The sequence below is a fragment of the Acanthaster planci genome, linkage group LG10 (assembly GCF_054643075.1).
Source record: "Acanthaster planci isolate LZ-2023a linkage group LG10, COTS_SCS, whole genome shotgun sequence".
Classification (NCBI taxonomy): domain Eukaryota; kingdom Metazoa; phylum Echinodermata; class Asteroidea; order Valvatida; family Acanthasteridae; genus Acanthaster; species Acanthaster planci.
The window spans coordinates 17914845-17940519 of record NC_141786.1 but is presented as its reverse complement, the minus strand read 5'-3'; the positions used below and the strand labels follow the sequence as shown (position 1 = coordinate 17940519).

At 41.2% G+C, this 25675-nt stretch overlaps 3 protein-coding genes across 3 annotated transcripts in view; 1 reads left to right on the top strand and 2 right to left on the bottom strand.

Moving 5' to 3' along the window:
- Nucleotides 1-762: 762 nt before the first annotated feature.
- On the bottom strand, nt 763-13027 carry LOC110990403 (phosphatidylglycerophosphatase and protein-tyrosine phosphatase 1-like). Its single transcript, XM_022255397.2, has 5 exons — nt 12868-13027; nt 11871-12066; nt 7250-7330; nt 6084-6275; nt 763-5341 (listed from the first exon to the last, which is right to left on the bottom strand). The coding sequence occupies exons 2-5, from the start codon at nt 12012-12014 to the stop codon at nt 5177-5179; spliced, it is 582 nt and encodes a 193-aa protein (XP_022111089.1). The 5' UTR covers nt 12015-12066; nt 12868-13027; the 3' UTR covers nt 763-5176.
- A 648-nt stretch (nt 13028-13675) lies between these two features.
- sdhd (succinate dehydrogenase complex subunit D) lies at nt 13676-19424 on the bottom strand. Its single transcript, XM_022255388.2, has 4 exons — nt 19283-19424; nt 18369-18479; nt 17894-18041; nt 13676-17204 (listed from the first exon to the last, which is right to left on the bottom strand). Exons 1-4 carry the CDS (start codon nt 19311-19313, stop codon nt 17042-17044), a joined length of 453 nt encoding a protein of 150 aa, XP_022111080.1. The 5' UTR covers nt 19314-19424; the 3' UTR covers nt 13676-17041.
- Nucleotides 19425-19427: 3 nt separating this feature from the next.
- Nucleotides 19428-25675, top strand: part of LOC110990394 (uncharacterized) — a 25734-nt gene continuing 19486 nt past the window's right edge. The window contains exons 1-8 of the mRNA XM_087142312.1: nt 19428-19570; nt 20290-20396; nt 21219-21263; nt 21558-21644; nt 22234-22300; nt 23349-23420; nt 23945-24033; nt 24651-24807. Of these exons, the coding sequence (XP_086998438.1) occupies nt 19514-19570; nt 20290-20396; nt 21219-21263; nt 21558-21644; nt 22234-22300; nt 23349-23420; nt 23945-24033; nt 24651-24807 (681 nt within the window). The 5' untranslated portion in view covers nt 19428-19513. The remainder of the gene's footprint in view (nt 19571-20289; nt 20397-21218; nt 21264-21557; nt 21645-22233; nt 22301-23348; nt 23421-23944; nt 24034-24650; nt 24808-25675) is intronic.

The following is a 25675-nucleotide window of genomic DNA, read 5'->3' as shown; positions in this document are numbered from 1 at the left end:
CGCGTTGTGTGTGTGTGGGGGGGGGTGTGCGTGGGGGGGCGAACATGGCCCTCCTTGCCCCCCTCTCGAATTCACCCTATTAGGCTTTTTTATCATCATTGTTTTTCTAGACATCTTGCAATAGGTAGTCGGTGGTGGTGCTTTTATTAACATACTGAAAACATCATGCCACTGAAAAACAAAAAGTGTAATATTGACCCTCTCGCATTGCCAACTCTTTCCCTTAGTGGGCACCTGTTTTAGATGTCAGATTTTACTTTAAAAAAAAAATGAATTTGCCCTATTGCATTTGAAGAGTCGTAGTTTCATCTAGTGTTTGGCACCCATATGAAGCAGGATATGGGACGGAGAGCACCCCCCACCGGTGTTGGTGATTGTTTGATCGGAATCTCAGGAATTCTTTACAGACATTGGGGAGGGGGATGTTAGGTAACAATAGAGTGTATACAAGGATTGGACTTGTAGGGGTACCCCTCCGTCCCATATCTTGCCAGGTATATGGCGCCAGTGTCAATTTTCTGGTGTTGTGAAAGCTTGGAGATTTTATTCTGACACTTAGTAAAATCCCACTTTGCTTTTGTACTCACGGCCCCCCATAGTTTAACAAAAATACGGCAATGATGGAAAACACTGGACAATAAATCGTCAAGTACAGTCAGCGTTATCAACAAACCCGACTCGCCTTATTTACCCTGCCGCGGTCAACATTTAAAAGACAAACCCAAAGACTGACAATAATTATAGCACATGAGCCAAACCATATTCGGAAATGAACACCGATCATGTCAGACCATTTATTTGATTTCGTAATCCGGAAGAAGCGAAAAAAACTACTTCAATCCTGAATACATGCATACGTTTATACAGGTACATTATACAAAAATACCTCAATGATAAAATGCTGTTTGCGCTTAAATAGACAAAGCTGTTAATACAAAACTAAACTGGAGACTTTTCAGGTGGTAGCGCAAAGCACCTCTGAATAATTCTTACCCCCGGTACTTATTGTCATTGAACAAAGTGAAAGACCGCGTGTACATTCCAAGACCCGGCATGTTTCAATACTATTGGTATTGTATACCACGCCATACTTGATGTTAACCACGAATGCCATTTGAAAATGTTCAAACCCTGGTCCAAGCAACTAACGTGCATTTCGAGGCCACTGGTTCCATGTACATTGTACAATATACATGATAAAGCCATCTTTTGTTATTCTTAAAACAGTCACGTGTGTTATTGCTGGGCATAGCCCAGTAAAACTAGACAAAGCCTAACTTTGACACTTGTATTTCTTTGTCAATGATTGGGGCCTTATTATGCACCAAGGAAATATCAATCATCCATTCAATATTTTGCACGGTTAGAGAAACTTCACATTTTTCGCCAGCTCCTGTTGGTACATATGTCCAAAAATAGGACGCAATTTTTTTTCAAAGTACATGTAGTGGTAACAAACACAGATACAACCCAGATTGTCAATACTGAGAGCTAATGCCAGTAGCTGGTTACCCACTAAAAGTATCTGAGACACATCTAGCACCACTCCTCTGCACATGATGCAAACTACATGTACATGCATGTAAGTGTGCATATGTTATGTACCATCATGTACACACACACCAAAAACCACACATGTATAAAAACACCTAACAGAAAATACAGTAATTTCCCATCAACCAGTTGAATTTCCTGCCTTGTCTTATATTCTACATATTCTCATCGTCTAATAAATTGAACAAATAAAGAAGGTCAATCCTACATGATGATGGCAGCCTGGATTTTTGAACTTGTACTTGAGCAAATCTAAGCTTTTCTGATGATGCTCAGACTAACCAGCAACTCTGGGCCTGCCCAACAAGGTTGGTAGCAAACACTGTCTTTTTGCGACAGTATATCTTTGTATATCTAGAATGAAACACTAGTCAACCCACCCAGTTTAATCAAAGTTAACAATGTAACAATGTATGCAATGTCTAGTGCTTTCAATGCACAGTGTACTTTTGAGCTCAACCAATCAGATTAACAGGGAGGAACAACCACAGTACATACCACAAATGTATGTGTATTAATTTTGTGATGCTGCCGTCAGTCCTCAAATTGGGCAAGGTCACCAGTCTAATGTACATATACAAAGCTTAACCAATGAAATAACACCCATGGCACATGCTCATCACCAATGAAATCTTGCTACTGCCAGTCATTAGATTAGGTTACATAGAAAATCCAAAAGGTTCGAGTAGATGGTGAAACTTACACAAAATCCTTGTGAACAGTGCATAAAAACTTTGGAATGAAACAGTTTTGGACAAGTTTAAAATTTGAAATATAAGTACATGTAGATGTAAAGACTTGGTCCTCTGTGCCAAGAAACCAGACCGGTAACTGAGGATTGCAACTGCTGCAAATCAATTAGCGATTTCAAGTCAAATTCCGTCATTCATTGCAAATATTAGCGGTTTACAAGTAAGTGGAACAACAGAAATATGGCAAGTTTTTGTTTTTTACCCCTCGAAGGAAAAATCATCATTTGTGTTCTCCTAAAAAAAGGCAACCAAGATTTTTGTCACAGCCAACATTCAATTTAAAGTTAGAACACCTCTCTGGCCTACATACTGCCCACACCATATGCCAATATATACACACTGCGTTTACATGTACAAGACTTCAGAATAATCACAAGCAGGGCTCTAATACAGGTACAAGTGAACATGTTGGATATCTTTAAAATCCCTCCACCAAAATATAAAACATATAAAACAACGTCATGAAAATCGAATTTCAATGTAAAAGATAAGTACAAGTCTAACTCCTTTGGTGGTTGAAGTAGACCAGAAAGTGACTTCTACACAAAACAGCAAAGTCGGTGTTCAGTGCATATTCAGTAAGTGCAAACCTCAAACCCAAATTTTTGATGTTAATCCAAAAAATACGTTTTCACTGTAAACTAAATATTATTACCCACAAAAGGTTATTTCTTGTCAAGTCCATGCGGAATCTCTAAATACTCTGTAACAGCTTCTGTGATACTACTATAAAAAATATTAACATCCTGACTGCCAACTATGGGACTACTTGTAGTATTTCAGAGCCTGTACATGTACACCAGAACTGGTTTCATCTGGGACTACAAATATAGTACATGTACATGTAATGTAGCTACATGTACAAGCACCTGTCCTTTCCCAGACAATGCTAGAAATTGCCTATCAACTCGCAACAAAGGTTATGAAACCGATACCCGTTAGTGATATCTGGGGCCATATTTCCATTTCCAAATAAATGAGGGCTTGTAAATTTGGTACAAGCAAACAGTGCTTGTCTGGCATTATACCTCCCTGTCCTAAAGGCAAGTGGCTACATAAGCGCGTTGCTATACATACGAGTACATGTAGTCATGGTAAATCAAGCACACTCACGGGTTTTGAATTGTGGTACTCAAATGCACTGATGACACTGTCAGAACAAAGACAACAGCAGCTTGGTTTGTGCAGTTGGCAGTCAACATGTTTACCAAAAACTTCAGTACAGGCAAAGACAAAAATGAGAGACGGATGTGGATTGTGTGAACATTACTGATCCACCTTCAGAGGGTGGTTCTGTTATCAAGGCACATTCTGGGACAATACATGTAAAAGAATTCAAACTCTGCTCTTTTTACATGAAGGTCATTCCATAAATTTAAGGCCAATTTTCCTTCGGTCCCTGTTGCAGTTGGCACATTCTTTTGTAAGTTTAGAATACATTCTTTAATTTCCACGAGTAATAGCAAAGTACCAGTCAAACAAATAAAAATAGTTCAAAGTCAATTCAATGACACGCATGTGGGTGTACATGTACATGAGTTTGTTTCTGCATTCAGGTGGGGACCCTGAACAATAGCGGACAATAAGGTCCCCGATTGACAGAGGGTCCCCGATTGACAACAGTGTACAAAACATATGGGTGGTCTTGTAAAAAAGTTAAACTTAAAGTACAAACAAAAGAGGAACAATAGGGGGTCCCCAGTTGCAGGCTAATACACACTTGTGTGAGTGTGTATCCCTTTTCAAATTACAAGTCAGGTGTGATAAAAATCTTCTCACATCAACACAAAAGCTACGTATGTGAAGGACGTCTACGTTCTTCCTCAAAGTCATGTGATACAAATTATCACATGTAATCTGGTCACAGCACCAAAGTGCGACATCATTTTGAACCAGGAAGTGTAGAGCGAACATATTTTATGTCAGTACTCTTTTAAGACTGGTCACAAGACTATGACCAATGTGAGAGAATGATTCCCCTGGGACTTGACACACTCCCATGACAAACAGAATTCCTCCAATTTCTGAACATTTCAGAGCCAATTAATGCTGATTTTGGACAATGTCATGGTTCGGAAATGTCTAAAATTGTTATCTTTTTATCTTTTATTACCTTTTACACCAAAAATGCTGAAAATTTCACTTTCTAATTTTCTTGTCTTGTTTCTAAATACATTTAATTATTGCCACTTTGAGACAACTTTTATCAAATAAAAAAAAAAATGGTCATGTCGGCACCACATCTAAAAATAGATTTTTTTTACCCACGGTGGTTACTTGACCTAGCCTGAGAGATGCTAGGGATAGCTAGGGCAAGGAACCAGACTATTGTACACATACATCACTGATCTGCACATACTGACCTGAAAGTCCATTTACACTGAGGACTGAAAGTCACAACATGAAGGTCCAATGCACTGAGCCAATAACATGCTCAAGAGCAAAATAAATTCTCACATGGGCTCAAATTCTTAGTCACACGGTACTAGCAAGACAGGAATCCTACATATACAGGCCACAGTCTGGATATAGTTTATTTTTATTTAAACCACGCCTATTGAAATGACAATCTTGTTCTCTTTCACCTGAATATTTTTAAGGAATGGCACAAATTTGCTTGAAAATGAGGAAAATTACAGACGTATACAGCGGGCCAGGCTGCACCAAATATGGTGGCGGCCATCTTTGGAGGGCAAAAAGTCGAGCTACATAGGCCTGGTTTGTCTCTGCATGGCCATCGATACACATGCATAACTATGAAGATCAGTGATGTACATGTACACGTAGACTGAGGAAGACTGGTGGTTATTCTAATTGGGCACACCTGCCAACTCACGACGCTTAAATAGCTTCTCCTTGGAAGAACCGTCTTACTCGCCGTCCGGTGACATGTCCAGCTTGTGGCCCGCCCTCTGGCTTTTGATGTGCTTGTCGTAGTATCTGTACATGGCCCGGAAGTGCTTATCCTTCATGATAATGTGATGCCGCTTGGTTTGGATGAAGATTTGGGCCTCCTGGGGTGTCCATTTGTTGACCTGCAATGTATGAGGGAGCATTTGTTAATTAACTGGGGCATCCATATATGAACCTGCAATGCATGATGGGGCATTATGAACCACATTGACCTGCAATGCATGATGGGGCATTATGAACCATATTGACCTGCAATGCATGACGGGGCATTACGAACCACACTGACCTGCAATGCATGATGGAGCATTATTAACCCTACTGACCTGCAATGCACGATGGGGCATTATGAACCACATTGACCCGTTGACCTGTAATGCATGATGGAGCATTATGAACCATATTGACCTGCAATGCATGATCTGACAAGGTTATTTCCATTTGCTGACCTGAAATACATGATGGGGTATTTGCTAACAAAGGCCATCATTCATGTGTTAACCAATAATGCACAATGGATGTGTTAACAGAGGCCATCATTTGTGCACTAGCAATGCAGGATGCAACATTTGTTCACAAAGGCGGGTGACAAACTAGTCTCCTCAGTTTTGCCTCAGTTTGCTTCAGGAACTAACGGTAGTTTGACAACTTACATCAGACAGCTCAAATCAACTTTCCACCATCAAATCATCAAACCACATGCATTGACTATCCACCCTCACACCATGTAATATTTGTTAACTATCCACCCTCAAACCATGTAATATTTCGTTAGTATCCACCCTCAAACCATGTAATATTTCTTTAGTATCCACCCTCAAACCATGTAATATCTGCACATCATCCCTCTCTGTGGTTTTGACTCACATGCATGAGATAGCATCCCACCAGCGTAGCGCTGCGCGTCCGCCCGGCCTTGCAGTGGACGTACACCGACTCTTGCTTCTCGGCAAAGTCCATGATGAACTTCACGCCCTGCTCCAGCTTGTCGATGCTCGGTGCCTCTGTGAAGTCCACCGTCGGGAGCTGGAGGGTTTCCACCCCCAGCTTGGTCCACTCCTGTTGGTGACAATTAGGGCTGTGCTGCTCATTCACATCTCAGGATATACGTATTATCAGAATGCCAATTTCTAAACCAAAGGACTCCACCTTTGATTAACCCTTACTGCCCGGGGTTCTTTTGGCTAAAGATACACCCTCAATATCCTCTCTCCAACTGCCCCCATGACAAAATTGGATACAGCTTCAGTCCTCCCAAATCCTCTGATGTTTCTTGAACATGTTCTGTGGAGGAGTGCTTATGGCCTCAATCCTTCCAAATAATCCAGCAATCTTCTCGTTACGTTGATGCAGTTTGAATGGTATCTTGGAGCAGTGTGGTGGATTTCACTCATAATGTGTGCTTGAACTGTCTTTCCAACTGCGCATCATCCACTTCCGCACATTTTCAATTACAAGTTGATTTGGGACACAGAGCATCGAGGAGAAACCATCGACATGATAGAGGAAAGCTTGTATATACTGTACAATGCAGAAAAACATGACATTTAGATTGAGGGTCACAAACCAGCCAGTATGCCGCCCTCTCTCGTGCACGCGCACAGCCATTAGGCATTTTGGCTGTGGAGGATTCAACCTCACCACTGCTAAATGTTTAAGTCACATAAAGCCTCAATCTTCCAAAATCCTCTATTCTTTCTTGCCTTCCGTAATCACAACCTAAAGCATTCCAAATCTTTCAGCAATTCCTGTCAGGATGTTGTGGCAGTGCAAATCAAATCCAGGAGCAGTATAAATGCTTTCAAATAAAAACTCGGCCTACTGTAACTGACGTACATGTAGCCGAGGATGTACATGTAAGGCACAAGGTTTTACCAAAGACCTTGACACAATGCTCCTTTGAATTAGCCACAGCATTTTTCCCACACAGCCTACATGTACTCGTAAATCCTTCAAAATCCCCACTTATGCTTTTTGAGGATTTTGGAGGATTTAGGACGTAAGGGGAGGGTGAAGGCCAACTATTACATTACCTCCTTTGTGGTGACAAATCTCTTCAGTTCAAAGTCTTCATTCATGGCAATGACACCCCTGACGTTCTCCTTTTCCACTAACTGACAAAAAAGCGAACAAAACTGGCAATAACAACCACACTGTAAGTGAAGGCAATGTTTCTCCCCCCCCCGCAAAAAAGAAAGAAAACAAAAAACCAGAAAAATGGCACCAAGAAAACTGGTTTAAAAAAGTCAAAGTTGCGGACTGCATTTTTCCACAAGTAGACAATATAGGCACTAGTCCCTGCGATGGAATTATTTTGGCCTGAAGACACCAATTCATATAGTAAAAGGACAACAAAATGCCGTGCTTCGGCAAAACTGCAAACTACCGGTACAGCCCCCCCCGATCAAGATGTTTTAGTGAACACCTTGACCCTTCTTTTCCTCACTGTTACTCTCAAAAATTCCTTCCGCTTTCGCTGTACAGTACATACAGACATATCACAATTCACTTACATGTAACTGATTTTGAATGATAGGACAACTGTGTTGAGAATGCATCTTTGCATCTAGGAGGGTTAATCATGTTAATGACATGATGGAGTTTGAAAATCAATACAAATACATGTACATGTACATGCGGCTGCAACTTCAAGTAATGTTCTATGGGTAATTCCAGCTATTAGGGGTCCAAAAGTCCTGCTCTTTTGTGTCCCTGTTACATGTACATCTGACCGTTGTTATTTGACATGGAAATATCACCGGAATTGATTTCAAATCGTTACTGTACATGTATGTGTTTGGCAGGTGTACGGTGGCAGTTTGCATTAATTCATCACTCCTGGAAATTACAAAGTGTGTTCTGACCTTAAAAAATCATGTCAGGTGTGACTGGGACACAAAAAAAGGAACCCTAATTTCTGAATTTACCCGTAGGCAAGTGTACGGGTACATGTACATGTACACGTACACGTACATACCTGTATATGTACGTGTACTGGTACATGCCTGTCGCTAAGCATTTCGCACAAGGCCAGGCATGAAGAATTTGTTTACAGAAAGGTAGACATGCTTTATTGTGATCCACAACTACATGTTAAGGTCTCTAATCTGCTTTAGGAGATTCACACCTGAGCACTTTTGTAAAGCTAACCACACAGTCCCTGAACAGTGCGTTGTGGGCCTTGTCAAGGCACATTGTGTTTGTCTGGGTCTGGTGCCCTCCCTTGTAAAGTCGATTGGCAATTATTTGTCTACCAGGTCAGTCTGTGTACAGAAAGTAACCACTTTTTTGTGCTGGATTGAACTGAGAGTGTACACATGAGGCGTGGACATTTTTGGCCTTTTTTTAAAATTGTAGTTAATTTTTAAAATGCATTTTTCACCTTTCGTCTCAGTTTATTTATTTGATTTTTGTTTTCTTTTCCTGAGGGAGTGGGGATTTGCCCCCATCCCTCGTGCATTTCTGTAAAAATAGGAGATATCCAGCGTACATCCCACAACTACTGTGCAGGAATGTGTGTACATTTACTGCTCGCATCCAAATATCTCAATTACCTCAAAGAGACAAAATACAAATTTGTTGATTTTGTTGTTGTTGCTGAGTGCCCAATTCACTACAAAATTAATGCAAATATTAGAGGAAAAATAATCAGTTTCAAAGTGTAATTGGTACCACCTGTTATAAATGGCATTTTACCCCATGAGCATTTAAAGTACATGTACAGTCACAATTTTCTTTTTACATTGGTTGTATATGGTAATACATGTACATGTACATACCAGGTACATGCACTTGTACATGTACAAAGCAGCATAATCACACATGATTTATAACATGGTGACAATTTGCCGAGACGCAAAAGTGCACTGTGTGCTCAACTTTTCAAAGGCACTCCTAAAATGACGCGAGCCCACCACTGAGTCAAGCCGTGTGGGCAAAACCCTTTACATCTCATGCCTCTATCCATGTACGAGCCCACTGTGCAGAGTTATTCAAGCGTGGTAACGATTATTTCCCTGAGCGCTCACCGTCAACAAAAACTCACCCAACTCCCCATGCAACCAGTGCAAGGTCATGGGCTGCAGCCACAACATTTGGAAACCAACTAATAGGACTATGGGTCATTTTGGCATGAGAACAAATCGGGTATTTTAAAACATAAGAATTTCCTCTTTTCAAATGGGTAATTGACTGATTTATCAACCTTTTACTTCATATATTTAATATGTTTCAATGCATTTGTTATTAAATTTTGGTTTACCTATTTGGGTTGGTACATGTATGTTTAATCAATATTCCAAGGTTTTAAATGTTTTGATGTCACATGTACTTTTAAACTGTATCACGTTTATGAGCCTACAGTACATGAATTTTATTATGTACACATTGCATTTTTTTTAAACTTAATCCAGGGCCCCCAGAGAGAGCAGTCCGCTGATGACGGATGGGGGCTACCCTGGTAGAATTGAATGAAATAAAATGTAAATAAATAGATAAATAAATACATGTAACAGTGCACATGTATTTCCTAAACACGATTTACTTGAAATCAGCTGTAGGTGATTGATCCTCCTTTTTCTCTGAAAATGCTGCGCTTGTGACAAGTGTACTTTTTGTCTTATTGATAAAAACTAGACCCATTTTTCTTTTCCTGATAGTACCGGTGTGATCAACTCATCATGAAAAACTTAACTCTGCCATGTCTGTGGCCCTGCAGTTTACTGAACAGCCCCCTTCAAACACTGTCAAAGTGTACATGTGCTGGTACCATCGTGGGTGGTTCCTAATGACAATGGACCCCTTGAAAAGAAACACCCGCATACAAAATATGACAACCAGATGCTTTCACCGGGAGACAGCAAAGTGGCCCATTCAGCATGCTCAAATGGTACATTTATCTCAGATACATGTATGTGTATGCATACACCTGTACATGTACGTACACAGTGGGAAACCAGTGATAAGACCAGTGCTGAACAATACAACATCCTGCTCGCTCAGATCCCCAAGTCTTTGTATTTTTGTTTTCCAATACTGATACTGCACGGCACCGGGTACCGATATCCATTATAACACGGTAATTTGTAAAATCCAGAAAGATCATGTTAATTACTGTATATGTACATGTAGACGGAATATACATGTACAATAGGTGTCCGAGATTGGTGTCCAGTTTGTTGTAACTTTACATGTCAACTACAGTGTACATGTACTGTACAGTACATGTACATGTACAGTACAAAATGTGGAGTATTGAACGTTGTGAGTGTATGTAACAAATAAAATATCCTGGGGGGGGTGTTGAATACATAGAAATGACGAAAATATCATACAATTTAGCAACAAGAGTTCAAGCACTGTCAACATATGTCGAAACAAAGTGATTTGAAATCATTTTTGAATATTATAGAACTGTAAAGAAACATCGATCTCATCGTCTTCATGTCGACAAGAAATAGAACATCACATGTAATGTTGAACATGTTTACGATACACTGTACATGTTGATCAGTTCTAATGACCAGCTTTTTTTTTTGGAACACCCCCTCTGTATCCTTTTATTCAATCACCATGCGCAAACTGGTATAGTTCAATAAAGGATTTTGATTTGCAATTATTTTTCCACAAATTAATCTAAAATAATTTGAGCTTTTGTCAAACATAATGCTGCTTGACATCCCCTTCCATCATCTCTAGCTCTCATTCGGTTTTTTTTAGTTTTTCCCCTTTTTACATCTGTTGTACTTTTCAATTTCGGGGGGAGGGGAAGGTGGGAAGAACCCCATCCCCCCACACACACCTCCAGCGTCATCAACATTCTGCTCATCACCTCACATGCCTCATGACATTATTCTAATTACATGTAGCTAACCCTACATACAGTGTAATACTAAAAATTACTACTTAGTTAGTAAAACGAGGTATTCAGTGCTGTCGCTTAAAACAGGGCATGACCTTATTGTTCTCTGAAGCCATAAAATACAATAAGACAATGTACCATACAGTGCTGTGGCACTATGAATGCATGGCTTTATCGTTCTCTGTACAAGTAACAATGGAGGGTGCACTAGCCAGAAGTAGTAATTTGTAGCACTAGGTCCTTCAGGCTGAGACTGCTACATGTACATGTATGTAATATTATAATACTGAGTCCTGTAAGCCAAATGATGTGCAGGATTGTTAGGGCTAAATTAGTCATAGATCTAAATATTTACATGTACTAATATGCACCTGCACGTCCTTACATAGACAGTTTGAAGACCACGTCAAGGTTTTATTTTAGACCAGGGTCAAATTTCATGAAGCTGGTTAACAGTTAGCAAAGTTGTGCTTACTACTGCAAATGACACTGTTTACTATAAGCTCGGCATGCTTAGTGCTTAAACACGCGCGCACGTGTCACTACGTTAAGCAGATTTTTTGTCTGAGGTACGCATGCCGTCTGTCCAGCTTGTTGCTTACGGTCTCCATGAAATACGGAAAGCCTCTGTTAGCACGAATCGTGCAGTTACCAGCACAGTGACATTGGGCTCTGATGTCTACACCCGGGACTGTGAGGGTTCATCGTCCGCAGGGCAGGTGGCAGACGACACACCTCACACTTCTGGGGTTACCAGATGTCAGCCTGCAACATCACCGATCATGGATACTCACCTCTTGCGCGATGTTTTTACTTCTCAGTGGCAACGCCCCGAGCAGGACTGTGTTGTCAATCCGGTCATACCATTCCCGCGATGACACGCTCTTCATGAAGACATTGTAGCCCAGGGTAGGATAGAAAAGAACCCGGGACCCCATGCCCGTGCTATTTACCCAGGCAGGCAGGGAAGCGACCAGACGGACAACAGATCTGGGAGCCACATAATCAAAAGGAAAACAGAAGTTGTGAAGTGGTTTGAACCTAATACATGTAGTTGGGTATCCGACATTCTGTTAAGGGGAAAAAATTGTCAGTGAATGTATACAGATCTGTGCTACCATACATGTAACCATCAAAGTACCAATTTTATCCTGCATTGACTTGATAGGTCTAGCCACCTGAAAGCAATTAGATGTTCTAAAAAGTAAAATTTAACAGTCAAAATTGAAAATTTTGCTTTAAGTTTAATACCCCTCTGTCACATGACCGTCCAGAGGGTAGTACATGTACATGGCCTACCTATACATGCAGAAAGCACCTAGAATTTTGCAGGCCAGTCTGGTTTAAATTAGGGTCAGCTGGTCAGCCATGTCACAATGACAGCAGCATCCATACATCGCGTATTACATGTTCATGCAGGGCCAGCCTTTTCTGAATGGTACCTACTCAACTGGCATGACTGGCAGGCTAAGTGGTATTCGTCCACGAACCGGGCAATTCAACATGTTTAAATGGACAATGTGTCTGGTTTCAGATACAACTGTACATGTACATGCCTACAACAATTTACAAAATAAGCCTCGAAGTAGGCCTCGTAAAAGTGTAGTAGCCTACTGTAAACTGTACGAGCAGAACAGTTGTCTGGTTGTTTAGTCATAATATCATGTTTGGCCTGCTGTTTCCGCATATGTCATGTTTCACGCGTTTGTTTCAGCATGGTCATGATGCTTTCAGGCGCCGTGATGTCTGAAGAAAGCGAACCGAGTATTAATCAAAGACGTCTCTACCTACCTGTAAACTTTCAGCCCAATCTTAACCGAGAGATCAGTCCAAACAGGGTGTGAGAACAAGGCTAAGTTTTGCACGTAAAATTATTGTTTTCTGAAACCGCAACCACAACCCTGGCTTGCTACATGTAGATGTACGGTATACTGTACGACGTGACTAACCCATGCGTAATGTTACGCTTGAGCGAACACGTGCTTTTGTCATTAAAAATAGCTTCTGAAGAGACAGCGAATAAACTCGCTACCAGTCTTGCGCGTTTTTTTGTTTTGATAACTTTGAAGACTCGTTACCAGTCCACTTATAATTCCAAGCCGATAATTGATTTTGGGCGTTTTGTTTAGTGGTACCTGAACATGTTGTGATTGTTTAAAATCGAATGAAACAACTGTTTTGTGAGGAAGATGGGTTTGTAGCGTGGATGAAGCAGTGACCTCAAAATCTGTCGTTATCTGTTCCTGTACTACCGGTAGTAACTTAATTGATCGAATGCGGGCGTTCATAAGCAAGACACTTTGCTGTAATTCCTTCTCTCCATAAATGCAGGAGTACATAAGCACCTGTAAGGGCAGAGATTGTTTTTAATCAGTGGATGCTGTTAAAACTGTGCTTTCTAAACACACATCAGCAAAATGAGCAATAGACAGTTGCAAATTTCAAATCAATTTTTATATACACGTACATGTATTGGGAATTCCCTAGACACTTTTCCATCAAATAAAAACAGAAAACGAAGCAAAACCAACAAAAACACAAACCCCCCCAACAGGTAAAACTAAACACACAAAATAAGTGAAGCTTGTCAGAAATATACTTCACAGACAGCTGTCCTTTTTTATTTTGCACTCTAAAATTTCCATTACTGAGAACTGAATATCTTTACAATAACACCGAGCGAACGTCAATCTTAGAGAAGAAAATGCCACAGTATGATGTACATGACTCGTATTAAACTGTACAACATGTCTTGTTCTTTTCTGTAACTCTGTCAAACCGAATGATCTACATCATCAAAACTGATTTTATGAGCAGTAGAAATCAGTACAACCTTTTTTTCAAGATGTAATTTGCGTGGGGGAGATGTTAATTTTGGGTTTTATGCCCTTACCCGACGTGTATTCGTAAACACTGTATACTCAGTGCTTATCTGAGAGCTTGTGAAAAAATTCACAAGCTTACTCGGGTGAGACTCAAACCAATGACTTCCTGCTTACTAGTGCAGACGTCTTAACCAGTCGACCACCGAGCAGTGCTTGCTGCTACATCTGATCGACTCAGACCAGCCAGCCAACCCCAGCAGGCTCGGTGATTGAGTCGTCTGCACTAGTGAGCAGAAGGTTGTGGGTTCGAGTCCCACCCAAGTAAGCTTGCAAAATTTCTCACAAGCTCTCGCACAAGCACTGAGTATGCAGTGTTTACGAAGGGCAAAAAACCTGAAATCAGTCTAGCCTTCCTGTAGTAACTTTCAGCCTTCACTGTGTAATGTTTCAAGCTAAGGGAGCCCCAACTGTGTCCAAATTGTGTGGCTACGTCTAGAAAGACTTCACACATGTACGCATGTCCATCAGACTTGGCTGCAGCCTCTAGGTTACGGCTACCACCGGCCATGTCCAAATTACTTAGCTGTGGCTTGGAATTACACACCACCCTGTGGGCAGCCGCTACCGCCCAAACTATAGACCCTTGTGTAATTTCAAGCCGCAGCCAAGTGGATTTTGACATGCCATAAGCCCATGTGTCCTATCCAGCCATTGCCTTGTCACTCAGACACAGCTAGCAACTAAAAAGAGGGAGGAGCTGGAATAAAATGATTTGGGGGGGGGCATACCACGACGAAGCACTATTGAAGTATACGTAAACTTTACGTTAAACATCCACAGTTGTATGGGTCTCTCTCAAATGACGTCACTTCCTATGGACTGCCACGTGCATCAGCATTTTTTACTTCCAATTTTCGTGACGCGCATTGGCGGTGCCATATTTCAAACTTGGTTCAGCACGCGCGCTAGTTTAGAACATTTTGCACACTGCGCGCACACGCACTTGCTGGCGTTGTATACGCAATTGCAATTTCCCTATAAAGGTGACGTCCAATGAGAGAGATCCATTGCGATGACCTGAACGGGAGAAGATCTGGCCCTTATGCTGGCCTTCATGCCAAGGTCCCATTCAGGTCCACCAACTAAAATTCATTTTCATAACTCCTACTGCCAACTTCCTGATGCGGCTGCCTTATGTCAGAGACTTCTGCTTGACACTTTGTGACCTTAATTGAACCCCGGCAGTCAGCAGTTCCTCAACAGTTGGGGGGGGAGGACTGCTAGGTTTAAGTTCTGAGCCTCTTCATTTGACATGAACATTATTTCAGGCTTTCACAGTTTGTGCAAAACGAAAGCAAGCCAAAATAGGAACGAAAGTGAGGCTTAAGAAATCAGAACTGCAGCTTTGATTTTATACATTTCAGAAGCCAAACTAAAAATTCTTTGACTGTAACATGTAACTGTACCAAGCACAGTATTTGTACAATGCGTTCATTTCACTTGTGTGATGTACATGCATTATGTACAACTCTGTTGGCACGGTTGGAACCACGAACAATATTTTACTTTGCAGGAAACCATTGGGGCGTGCTACACAATCAATCTATCCACAACCATAGTTTGTTGAGTATCTATCTACAGTTATCCATCTTCTATGAATTCTACAAAGTTCTATTGGATCTCCCAATGGATTTTAAAAGATGTGGGAAGGTTTGGGTTTAAATTAGCTCATACCGTGAGGCCATCCTCTCAAGACTGAAAAACAGAAATAAACAGAAAGAAACCTAGTTTTTGTATAAATTTCAACACCTCTGGAGAACAGTCTCAAAATGTTACATCATGTGAGAATGTTACACACCCTTTTCAGTATGACATTGAGATGCTCTGTAATAAATCACATTGTTTTCTCTCTTTTTTTTTGGATTTACTTTCATAGATTAATCAGTGAATCGTGTCTGATCATGGCTACTAGGCATGAAGTGGACTGGACACGGATAGTTTTTCTTTTAACAGCATCTTTACAGTTTCTAATAGTCTTCTTGGATAAACTTTCAACAGTCACTCAGTCTTTCCTTGCATTGTCCATTTCTAAGCGCAGCATGTCGAGGATTCACCGGTGGCAAATAACCAGCATGCTGAGATGTAATCCGCATCCCACCAGATCATCTGCATGTGACTTTGTTTCCCGATGCAAGTGAGATCCACAACTGTGAGTTCAACCCTTACTCCTAGAATGAAATAATTTGAAATCAAATATCCCGATATCTTCCGTGTTACACAGATCACACGGCATATATAAATACATGCAAAACCTTGACAATGCCTATCAGAATACAATCAAAGTATTCACCATGTCTTAAGGAGGGCATTGATAGGAGACAAGCAGTAAGTGTTTGACAGGTATACATTCCATGCAGAAGATCAGGTGGGATGTCAATTTGTTTTTCTTTTCAACATCCAGTTTAATTGTGGGAATAATGCAACGAATTGGGGAATGTCCCTCCCATAAAGTGCTGCATTACTCACAGAAACAACTGACTGTAAGAAAAAGCATAGGCAAAACCCGCAGAAAAAGAAACCCATCCGTTCCTGTCTCTCTGCCACTGACCCAAAGGGGGTGGTTTTTATCATTTATGGATTACCCGCTGAGCTTTGATGTTCAGAGTTAACAGAGGGTGAGACAGATTTTTTTTTCTGCAATGTGTGACCTGAAACATTCCAAATCAGGAATAAATTGCCGAGAATGTTCTGCACATTCACTTTTCATCAAGCAAATCAGAGACAATTTTACCTGGTCAATTTTCAGGGCCTAGTATGTCTAGGACTGTACATGTAGTTATCCTATTTAATCGATGTGTCATTAATATACATATAGGCTATGATCAGTCCGGAATAAACTGTACAGAAATTCATTTTCTTACAATAAACACATCTCAAAAAGTCAATATGCAACTTATTCCTCATTTCGATGTTCTGGGTCACATGTTCTGCCAAAGCGTTTGTGATGGGCTGCGTCCAAAATATTGTGGCTGTGCCTTGGAATAACATGGGAGTCTATGAAAACTTCTGCTTAGTGGCTACAGCAAATGCCCATAAACAAGTGTGTTACTCCAAGACACAGCCATAGCCATAGCCGCGATTTAAGACCAGAGCATCATGATGGCTTTGGTGATGCCCACGTCATTGTAGTTGAAGTAGCAGAGCCCGGCGAAGGTCAGAACGGAGACGCCAAAGAGGCAAGAGTTGGCCACCTTGGGGAGGGTCTTGCCCGGCATGTAGTCCAAGAAGATGGACTCCATGCCCCTGCAAAAGAAAGAATGAAACCCGTTGACTGGCTTTGATCAAGACAGGAATAAAACCTCTAATCACTGGAATGCTGGACTTTACCAACCAACTATCACAAATAACCACTGCATCATTTTCATTTCCACAACTTTTTTTCCTCAGACAACATGATTTCAGAACAGCCTACTTTTTTCAGGAAATTCCAGGACTTTTACAGCATGATTTTTCAATGATTTTGGGTACCCTGTTAGTGAAAAATTCATTAAGGCTCTGTATGGAACCCCGGGGCATGTGGACATGTGGTTAGAGTGGACAACTGGTCTGTGGCTTCCAATCGTAGGGTTGGAGGTTCGAATCCAGCTAGTGGCAGTATGTCGTGGCCCTTAGCAAGTCACTTCACCCCTGCTTGCCTCTCTCCACCCAGGAGTATACATGGGTACCAGCATTAGCTGGGGAAGCAACCTGCGATGGACAGGCATCCCATCCAGGGGGAACAGAATTAATCTCAGTCGTTTCATGTCAAGGAAACTGGAAATAAACACGGGCCTGATGAGCTAAATTGGCTCGGACCAGACTTGCTGCATGGGATCCCCAAAAGGCCTGCGATGATATCATAGAAAATGTCAGAGGGTAATATTGCTTCTTGCTCGTTTAAAGTAAAGGGGCACACCATCTCTCGTTCATGCTCACAGTGTGAAGAGACATACCAGTGGCCGTGGAGGGTCAGGCAGCCGGCCAGCACGTAGTCCAGCAAAGGATGCTGGGTAATGAAGGCGGTGGGCACGGCTGCCGTCATGGCCAGCGTCACCATGTGCTCAAACTTCCAACGTGTAGACGCCATTACGTTAGACTGGCCTACGTGCAAACAGGGCACAACCCAAGTAAATAACAAAATCAAGAGTGTTGTAGCTGAATCCATCACAAGTCCCTACACATCCTGACATGCTATTACAAATCATCGAGTCTTAGGCCAAGACACAAACTATTCAGACGATCCACAACAAAATCTTCCTTGATTGACGTCACATCAATAACGCCCTCTATTGTCTGGAAATACATAGACAACTTCAACTGTTTACAAAAAGTGCACTTTTAATACAAAGAGAGATATACAGATGCACAAAAGGTGTGTCACAGAAAAATTCATTAAATTCATTGCACGGACCCTCTAGAAATACTGACCGGTACTTTGGTTTGGTGGGCTGGTGTGGACCATTGTTGGGCCATACGGTGTCCGGGCATTGTCGCTCTTGAGAAAGGAGCTGGTCACTACCTGTGGGCTGACTAGCAGAGCTACAAGAAAAAAAAAATTGAAACAGCTTTTACTGAGCATCAGAATCTACAGTGCAAGTTCTCCTGCGGAAACAACTGTATCTGTATGGAACAACACAGGAAAGCTCTCTCCACAAGGGTGGAGAAAATAACCTGGGCTGAAAGCTGATTCATTATGAAATCACTGACAATTTGCATGTACACCTGTATGTGTATTGTCAATACTGACTGCTGGGGGGGCTAAGATCAACATGATCATCAAAGACAACAGGGAAAATTCAACCTAGGACAGTTATTTTGCAACATAATTGATTTTTAAAAAAAGCCCACAAAAATTATCATGACACTTCTGAAGTTACCCCCAGAACTGTGAAGCTTGTCATTCGCCTAACTCCCATTTGGGGACCCTGTTCCTAGTAATAATGAAAGGGAGAGCTACATGTGTACTTATTAACTTTTGAATTCACCATAGGAGAGGACTTTGACATCATACGCAAAAACTATAGGGTTGAAGTTTTGAAGGAAGTTTTGCGGGGAAACTGTGTGTCTTTAAACACGTGCCGCATGGTGGATTCAAATTTGAGAGTACGGGCCACACTAGTGGCTAGGCATGGTACAACTCAGTACTCGCGATAAACATGCCGCACGCACTTGTTCTTGCATTTGCAGGCGCTTTCAACCGACGTGATTTTGCTGTCGTACATGCCAACATCACGAAGTCATTCACAACACACAGTACACAGTTTCGTATAACAAATTAATTTTCACAAACCATCAACAGCTAGTTCTAATTACTGCCATTAAAAGATAAAACCGTCACAAACCTCGCGAACGGAAAAGTCGAAGAGCCGCCATCTTGTTTTATAACTCGTAGACGGGACCCATTGCGGTTATGGTTCTCACGGTAGAACTATCGTTGTGATTTATAGTTGATACAGGTTACCGCTCCAAGGTGCTGTCCACTGTTAGGTCGTGGAAGGCGGACTTGCCTGAAGTTGAATTAGGAACGAGAAATGACTTGAAGGACGAGCAGACGTACAGGAATAAGCTGAAGGATGATATGTGTCATTTTAGTTGCTGGACACGGGCGCGTATTGGAGGATGAAATCAAGGTATCTTGCACAGAATTTTCCACAGAGATTATAAAGTCTTAGTTTGGACCAAGTTCACTACTCACATTAGGCCTAAAAACTACTACCCACATGCCGTGACTGCGCCGAGGCCCAGTGGGGGAGGGGCGGCGCGGGGTATAGTTAGGGGAGGGTAACAATTATTACAGGAGGCAGGGTAAGGTGGTATATATAATTGGAGGGAAATGCCATCTTTAACCATTATTACCAGCCTGATCGTGAAGCTGTACTACCGTATAAAGAAATAGAAGCACACGAGAAGGGAGAGCTATATTTTAACTTTAGGCCCCACCTTGGGAGATGACTACATGTACATGTATGAGTCTGACATGCTCGGTAACTGTTGGGTTGATGTTGTAAAAAACGGCAGGGTTTTGAGTTTTAAGGGAAATTTTGCAGGGAAACTGTGACTTTGAGTGGTGTAACAAATGGCACATGGTGGATTCAAATTTACATGGTTACTTTATCAGTAAGAAAGTCACATTTTCTCACAATTTACAGTTTGAAATTTCACAAAAATAGGGTCAGTGCAAAAAAAAGAGAGTGTTACTTTTGTTTTTCGGGGGGGGCCTTGCCAGTTTTGCCAGATTAAAATGTCAAAAAACTGGGGTCCCAAACTATCATGACTGTACAATCCCAGCTGTCATTACATTGTGATGTTTTTCATTTTGATTTTCTTTGTTTTTTTCTCCTCCTGAAAGAATGACGTTTCAGGACGCTACTCCTCCCTGGAAGGCGTGCCCAAGTCCCTGCTTCCTGGAGTGGGCGGGAAACGAATCTTGGACTTCTGGTGGGAGGCCATCAACACGTGAGTTAGTTAATGAGGGCCTTATTTCCAAAGTGCAGTTTTCCACAATTATGAAATCAAGAATGAGTTACACAGAGGGGGACAATTTTAAAAAGAGAGGGCATATGTAACCTGAAAATTGGGCACAAGTGAGAGTCAACAAAATTTTGATTCCCAAGGATATAAAAAAAAATCAAGTAACAGAGAACAGAAATGCAGACTAAATTCTTGGAACCTTCAGATCATTCACCAAACTGGAGATTGCTAATTAAAGTTGATAATAAAAAATGTAAAAAGGAAATGAATCAATTAGAGGAAGACCAAAAAGAGAAATGAATAGCAAACAAATCAAAATCCAACAAGAAAACAAAAACCGAATGAAGAACCGAAAGAGGATCACGAAGTGCGCAATCTGACTAGCATCCAATGTAGCAGGGCAGACAAACTTTCTGGGCTAGTACATTATATGGAAAGAGAAAGTTAGTGCAGTGTGCACTGATGGATGCCATCTGCTGAATGAAGAACTTGGCACACAGGCTGTGGGCAAATAGATAAAACCCTCTTTGTTTCAGACAGTGGCTCTGCAGTGCCCTTGGGGCTCAGCTACCAAATTACCTGGGAATGTTTATGTTTGAGGAGAAACCACAACTGAGAACCCACCACCCTGCATACTAAATGGGGGGAAATCTGTGCCTGCAACACATATGCGCATCATTTTTTAGGTTTCTCTGAAATGGTTGAGGAATACTGAACAGTGCGGCAGGTCTTTCGTGTCTGGTATTGTTTAAAATTTCACAGTGTAATTGTTGTGGATGTAATTGGCTTGTCTCTGTTCATCCACAGGCGTCAGGTGTTCAGCGACGTTTACTTGGTCACCAATGCTGACAAGTGAGTTCTTGAACCCTAAACCCTTTGACTTCATCTTGCTGTTGAAGAGCTAGAACATTGATATATGTCAGTTTCCACAAAGCTTAACTGTTTGTATTTTACAATCATATAAAGTATTGAAATTTATCAACTCAGGAAGTTATTTTCATCATTGGGCTCATAAACAGTCATTATTTGTATAGGCCTACTAAGCTACCGTATGCTGTCTTGAATTTTTCTTTCTCACGTGCAAGTCTTTTGATTGGAGAATTTTTCATTTTAACCACTTCTGTATAATACTTCATTCCATTCTAGGTACAAATACTATGAACGGTGGGCCACAGCAAATGACTTCCCCGTGGATAACATTGTCAATGACGGCTCCACCACTTACGAAAACAGGTAAAGTTCTGCAGCCCTGTTGATTCACAAATGAATATGCAAGAGCTTAATTGCATATTCATGTGTGAGTCAAATTGTATTCCAAGCTTTTTTGCAGAGCTTGGTTACAAATGAACACATTACAAGAGTGTTTATGAACCAACCGTTTTGTTTTAGATAACTTGTAAGACCCTTGTTTTACTATAACTGGATTTGCACCTGTGTGTTTGATTAAATGTTGTTTTCACTTTTTGCTTTGCTAATTTAATCTGTACAGTTCAGAGCCTTTTTGGTTTGGAAGGAACAGAAATGTCACTTTTCTATCATTACTTAAAAAAATGGCTCCTTTTCAAATGAGCCCGGTTTCCCCCGTCCCCATGTCTGCCCTTAATTAGCCCCCAGTTTGCTGAAAGAGGTAGGATATCATTGGATATGTTGGAATAAGTTAACTTTGACCTCAAGCATGATTAGTTGGATAGAACAATTAAAGCGAAAAAGACAGTTGAGAAAAAAAAACAATTTGAGGGACGTAAAGATCATTGTTTTCATTTGTTTTGATTTTATTTATACTCGGTTCTGCATCTGATCTTTCTGAATTAACTACTTCCAGGCTAGGTTCTGTCGGAGATTTTGACCTTGTGCTCAGAAACAAGAGGATTGATGATAGCGTCATGGTGGTAAGTTTCAGTTGATCCGATTTGCTTCAATAAGTACATTTTGCTGGATTCAGCAAATTGCAGTCAAGATGTGATTTTAGCTTCCTGTACACAAACTCTATACACATGTAACGCATACAATGACATTCTTTTCATTTGATGACTAAATATAAGCCTCTCAACAAATTTAAGTGGAAAAAAATAGTTTGATCTCTGGTAAGTTGGTCTTCAGGGGTTGCAAATGGTTTCATCTATGAAGCGAAGCATCCATCACTTGGGTTCCGTCGGTCAAACTATTGTTAACTAGTATCGTCGGTTGAACTGGTCCTCTGAGGAAAGTTTCTTGCATTGTAAAAATTTCCTATTACTGTATCACTTGATTGTTAAACCATTTTCAATCACAGAAATTTCAAAACTCATTCTTGAGCTAAAATGCACCTGCATTCGTCCGTCGCAGTACAGAGTGACATGATCAATAGTTTTGCCTCAGCATGAAGTGATGTACATGTAACACACAGTGCACAAGTTACACCTGTTTGTGATTTCCATAGCAACTGGACACGATATTTCAGTTCGTGGTGCAGCTAATGAACTATCATCATCCCCCCTCCCCTGGCTGCTGCGGGTCTTGCTCAGGGATTTGGTCTCCTCTTTGAATCCCTAGGATGGGGAGGGGTGTCACCTTTAACCCTAACCTTTCCCAACCACAGAGATTTAAACAGTAGTAAAGTGTTTAATTCTGTAAGGATAGGTCTGGTAGGCCCATAACAGCTGGCCTTTGCATTGGGTTAGGCATACCTCAACAGCCTCTGTGCACAAAGTCCCATATGGGTGTTTAACTTTGTGTGAATGGGAAGGTTAGGGCCAGCAACCCTTTGGGGGTTAGGGTTAACACAATACCTTATGCATGCAAGCATTGCCCAATTGTAGGTCTTCGTTATTTCATCAAATGACAGCCCTTCATGCCAAAGTTACAGTTTTGTTATTTCATGACCACTGACAGGAATGCTGTTTCTTTCCACTCTTTTTGTTTTTTTTCTAAATTTGTCATAATTTTTGACATCCTCAGGTTGCCGGTGACATGCTTTTCCAGGATCACAACTTTGACATCACCCAAGTCGTAGACTACTTCAAGCGAAAGGTTTGAGAGACATCCATCACTGTTTTAAAGCCCCCATCACTGCTGACAAAAGTTCTTGTGTCAGGTCATGCCAAATCTGAGCAACAGCTCTATGGAAACAATGAGCAGTTTTTGAAATTATGGTGACAAAAAGGAAGAACAAATGGGGTCAAATTGTACGTACTTCACAGCCAAATTTGCTCAAGTTAAGCCTGGTGGCTTACATCGAATGTAACAGTCAACACCAATAACTCTTTACGGAATCTTTTGAAGAGGAGAAGCCAATTTGAACATCTAACTTTCCCCTCTTTTGTTGTTTTGGTTAATAAAAGAAGAGCAAATCTAAAATATCATAGTTTTGGGCGTCAGCTGCTTTGTCATCAACCTTGCTCAAGTCAAGTCGGTGGTTCAAATCCATTGTAACAGTGGATGAGTAATTCTTAACTGAATCTTTGGATCAGGGGGCACTGACTTGAACGTCTGAGTTTCTTTTCTTATCCCTTTGAGAGAGAAAAAAGTTTCTTTTGTTCTTGTGTTTTGTGTAGAGAGGAGAGCTGGCTATTTATTACGAGATGGAGCCCACGGAGTTGTCACGAAGCCGTGGTATTGTGGACGTATGCCCAACAACCAACAGGTAACACATCTTTCTTGTTTTCCTGTATGATTCCTTCTATAAATTTGGGGTCCCACGTGTGATTTCTTTACTCTGTTACACCTGACCTTTTTCATTTGATGAGTGATATGTCAGTGGATTCATGATGCAATGAACAAGGAAAAAGTGGAAATTTCTCTGTAAAAAATGAGGAAAGTGTGATATTTGTACAAATCAATTTATGGCAACAAAGCCATGAATAACATCGCACTTCAAATTATGAAGTTGGAAATTTTCACTGAGCACGAGATCCAAAATGTTGAATATCCGCCCCTTACAGCTACAAATGAGATGGAGGGTTATAGTAACTCTACAAGAAAGTTAGGGAGCATTTCATAATTGTTGAAGGCGGTATTTACCGCTGTTTTTTTTAGCGGCACGGCACTAGTTACCCAAAAGGGCTTAATGCTGGTACCGCAAAAATACAGCGGTACCGCAGTAAATACCGCCTTCTGTAATTATGAAACGTTCCCTTATCCAACATGTATTCAAGACATGAAAGGGTGTCTCGCGTGTTGCCTTTAACCTCCAGAGTAACGGGGCAGGGTTGGTGACCTTTGTGAATACACTGATAGAAGACGTCTATTCTTATCGTCCAGGATCATGCATTTCACGGAGAAGCCGAGCCAAGACCAGACAGCGTCGCGCATGGCAAGTGTCGTCTTCTACTGCTTCCGCAGACAAACCCTGTCGACGATCACTGCGTACCTCGACAATCACCCCGACGTGGTGGAGAGGAACTTTGGGATGTACATGGTGAGGGTGCTATTTATGGATTTTTATATTGTTAATTTATTGGTATGCAGAACAAAGAGTTTCCAACATACACAGAAGAGGACAAATTTGAAGCGGGGAATAAGGAAAGAAAAATAATAATGATATTCAGGATTTTGATGAATTGTGGAATTGTTGATATCCTGAACCGTGCTTAAACCAGTCGTGTCGTAAGACTCCAAAATGGAGGTCAGATTTAGCAAGAGGAAGCAAATGTCTGTGATGGTTTGAATGCCAAACGTTTGCTCCAAATTTTTGGAGTACAACGTACATGTTGACGATTGTTCCATTCAGCCAGGGAATCAAACCAAAAGGTGTGTCCGTGAAAGAGATCACTGTCCTTGTGACACGTTGCAGCAATTTTGTAAATGCTGTTCACTTTCAATATCTGCATCGTATAAGTGTGTGGGTCATCCTATAAATTTGGGCTCCAAGAGTGTGGCATTTTTGTGTCCCTGTTACACCTGACCTGTTTCATTTGACATGGAACTATCACTGCAATTGCTACTTTTTTTAGTTGTTTGACAGGTAATTTCCATTAATTCATCGCTCTCAGAAATTAGAGAATGTGTTCTGAACTTACAAACTCACATGTCAGATGTGACAGCGACACGAAAAAAAATTGGACCCCTAACTTATAGAATGACCCATATTGCTAACCCTGGATTCCACCGTAGAGATTTATGCTAGTTTGAGGAGGGGTTAAAAACTAACATGCCCCCTGCATGGACTGTGATCACAGTGGGCCCATAGTTATTACATGTTCAACCAACAGGAATGGTTGGTTAACCGATCAGGAATCGAGGTTTACGGCATGAAGCTACCCACGGGGTTCCAACTCATCGGCCAG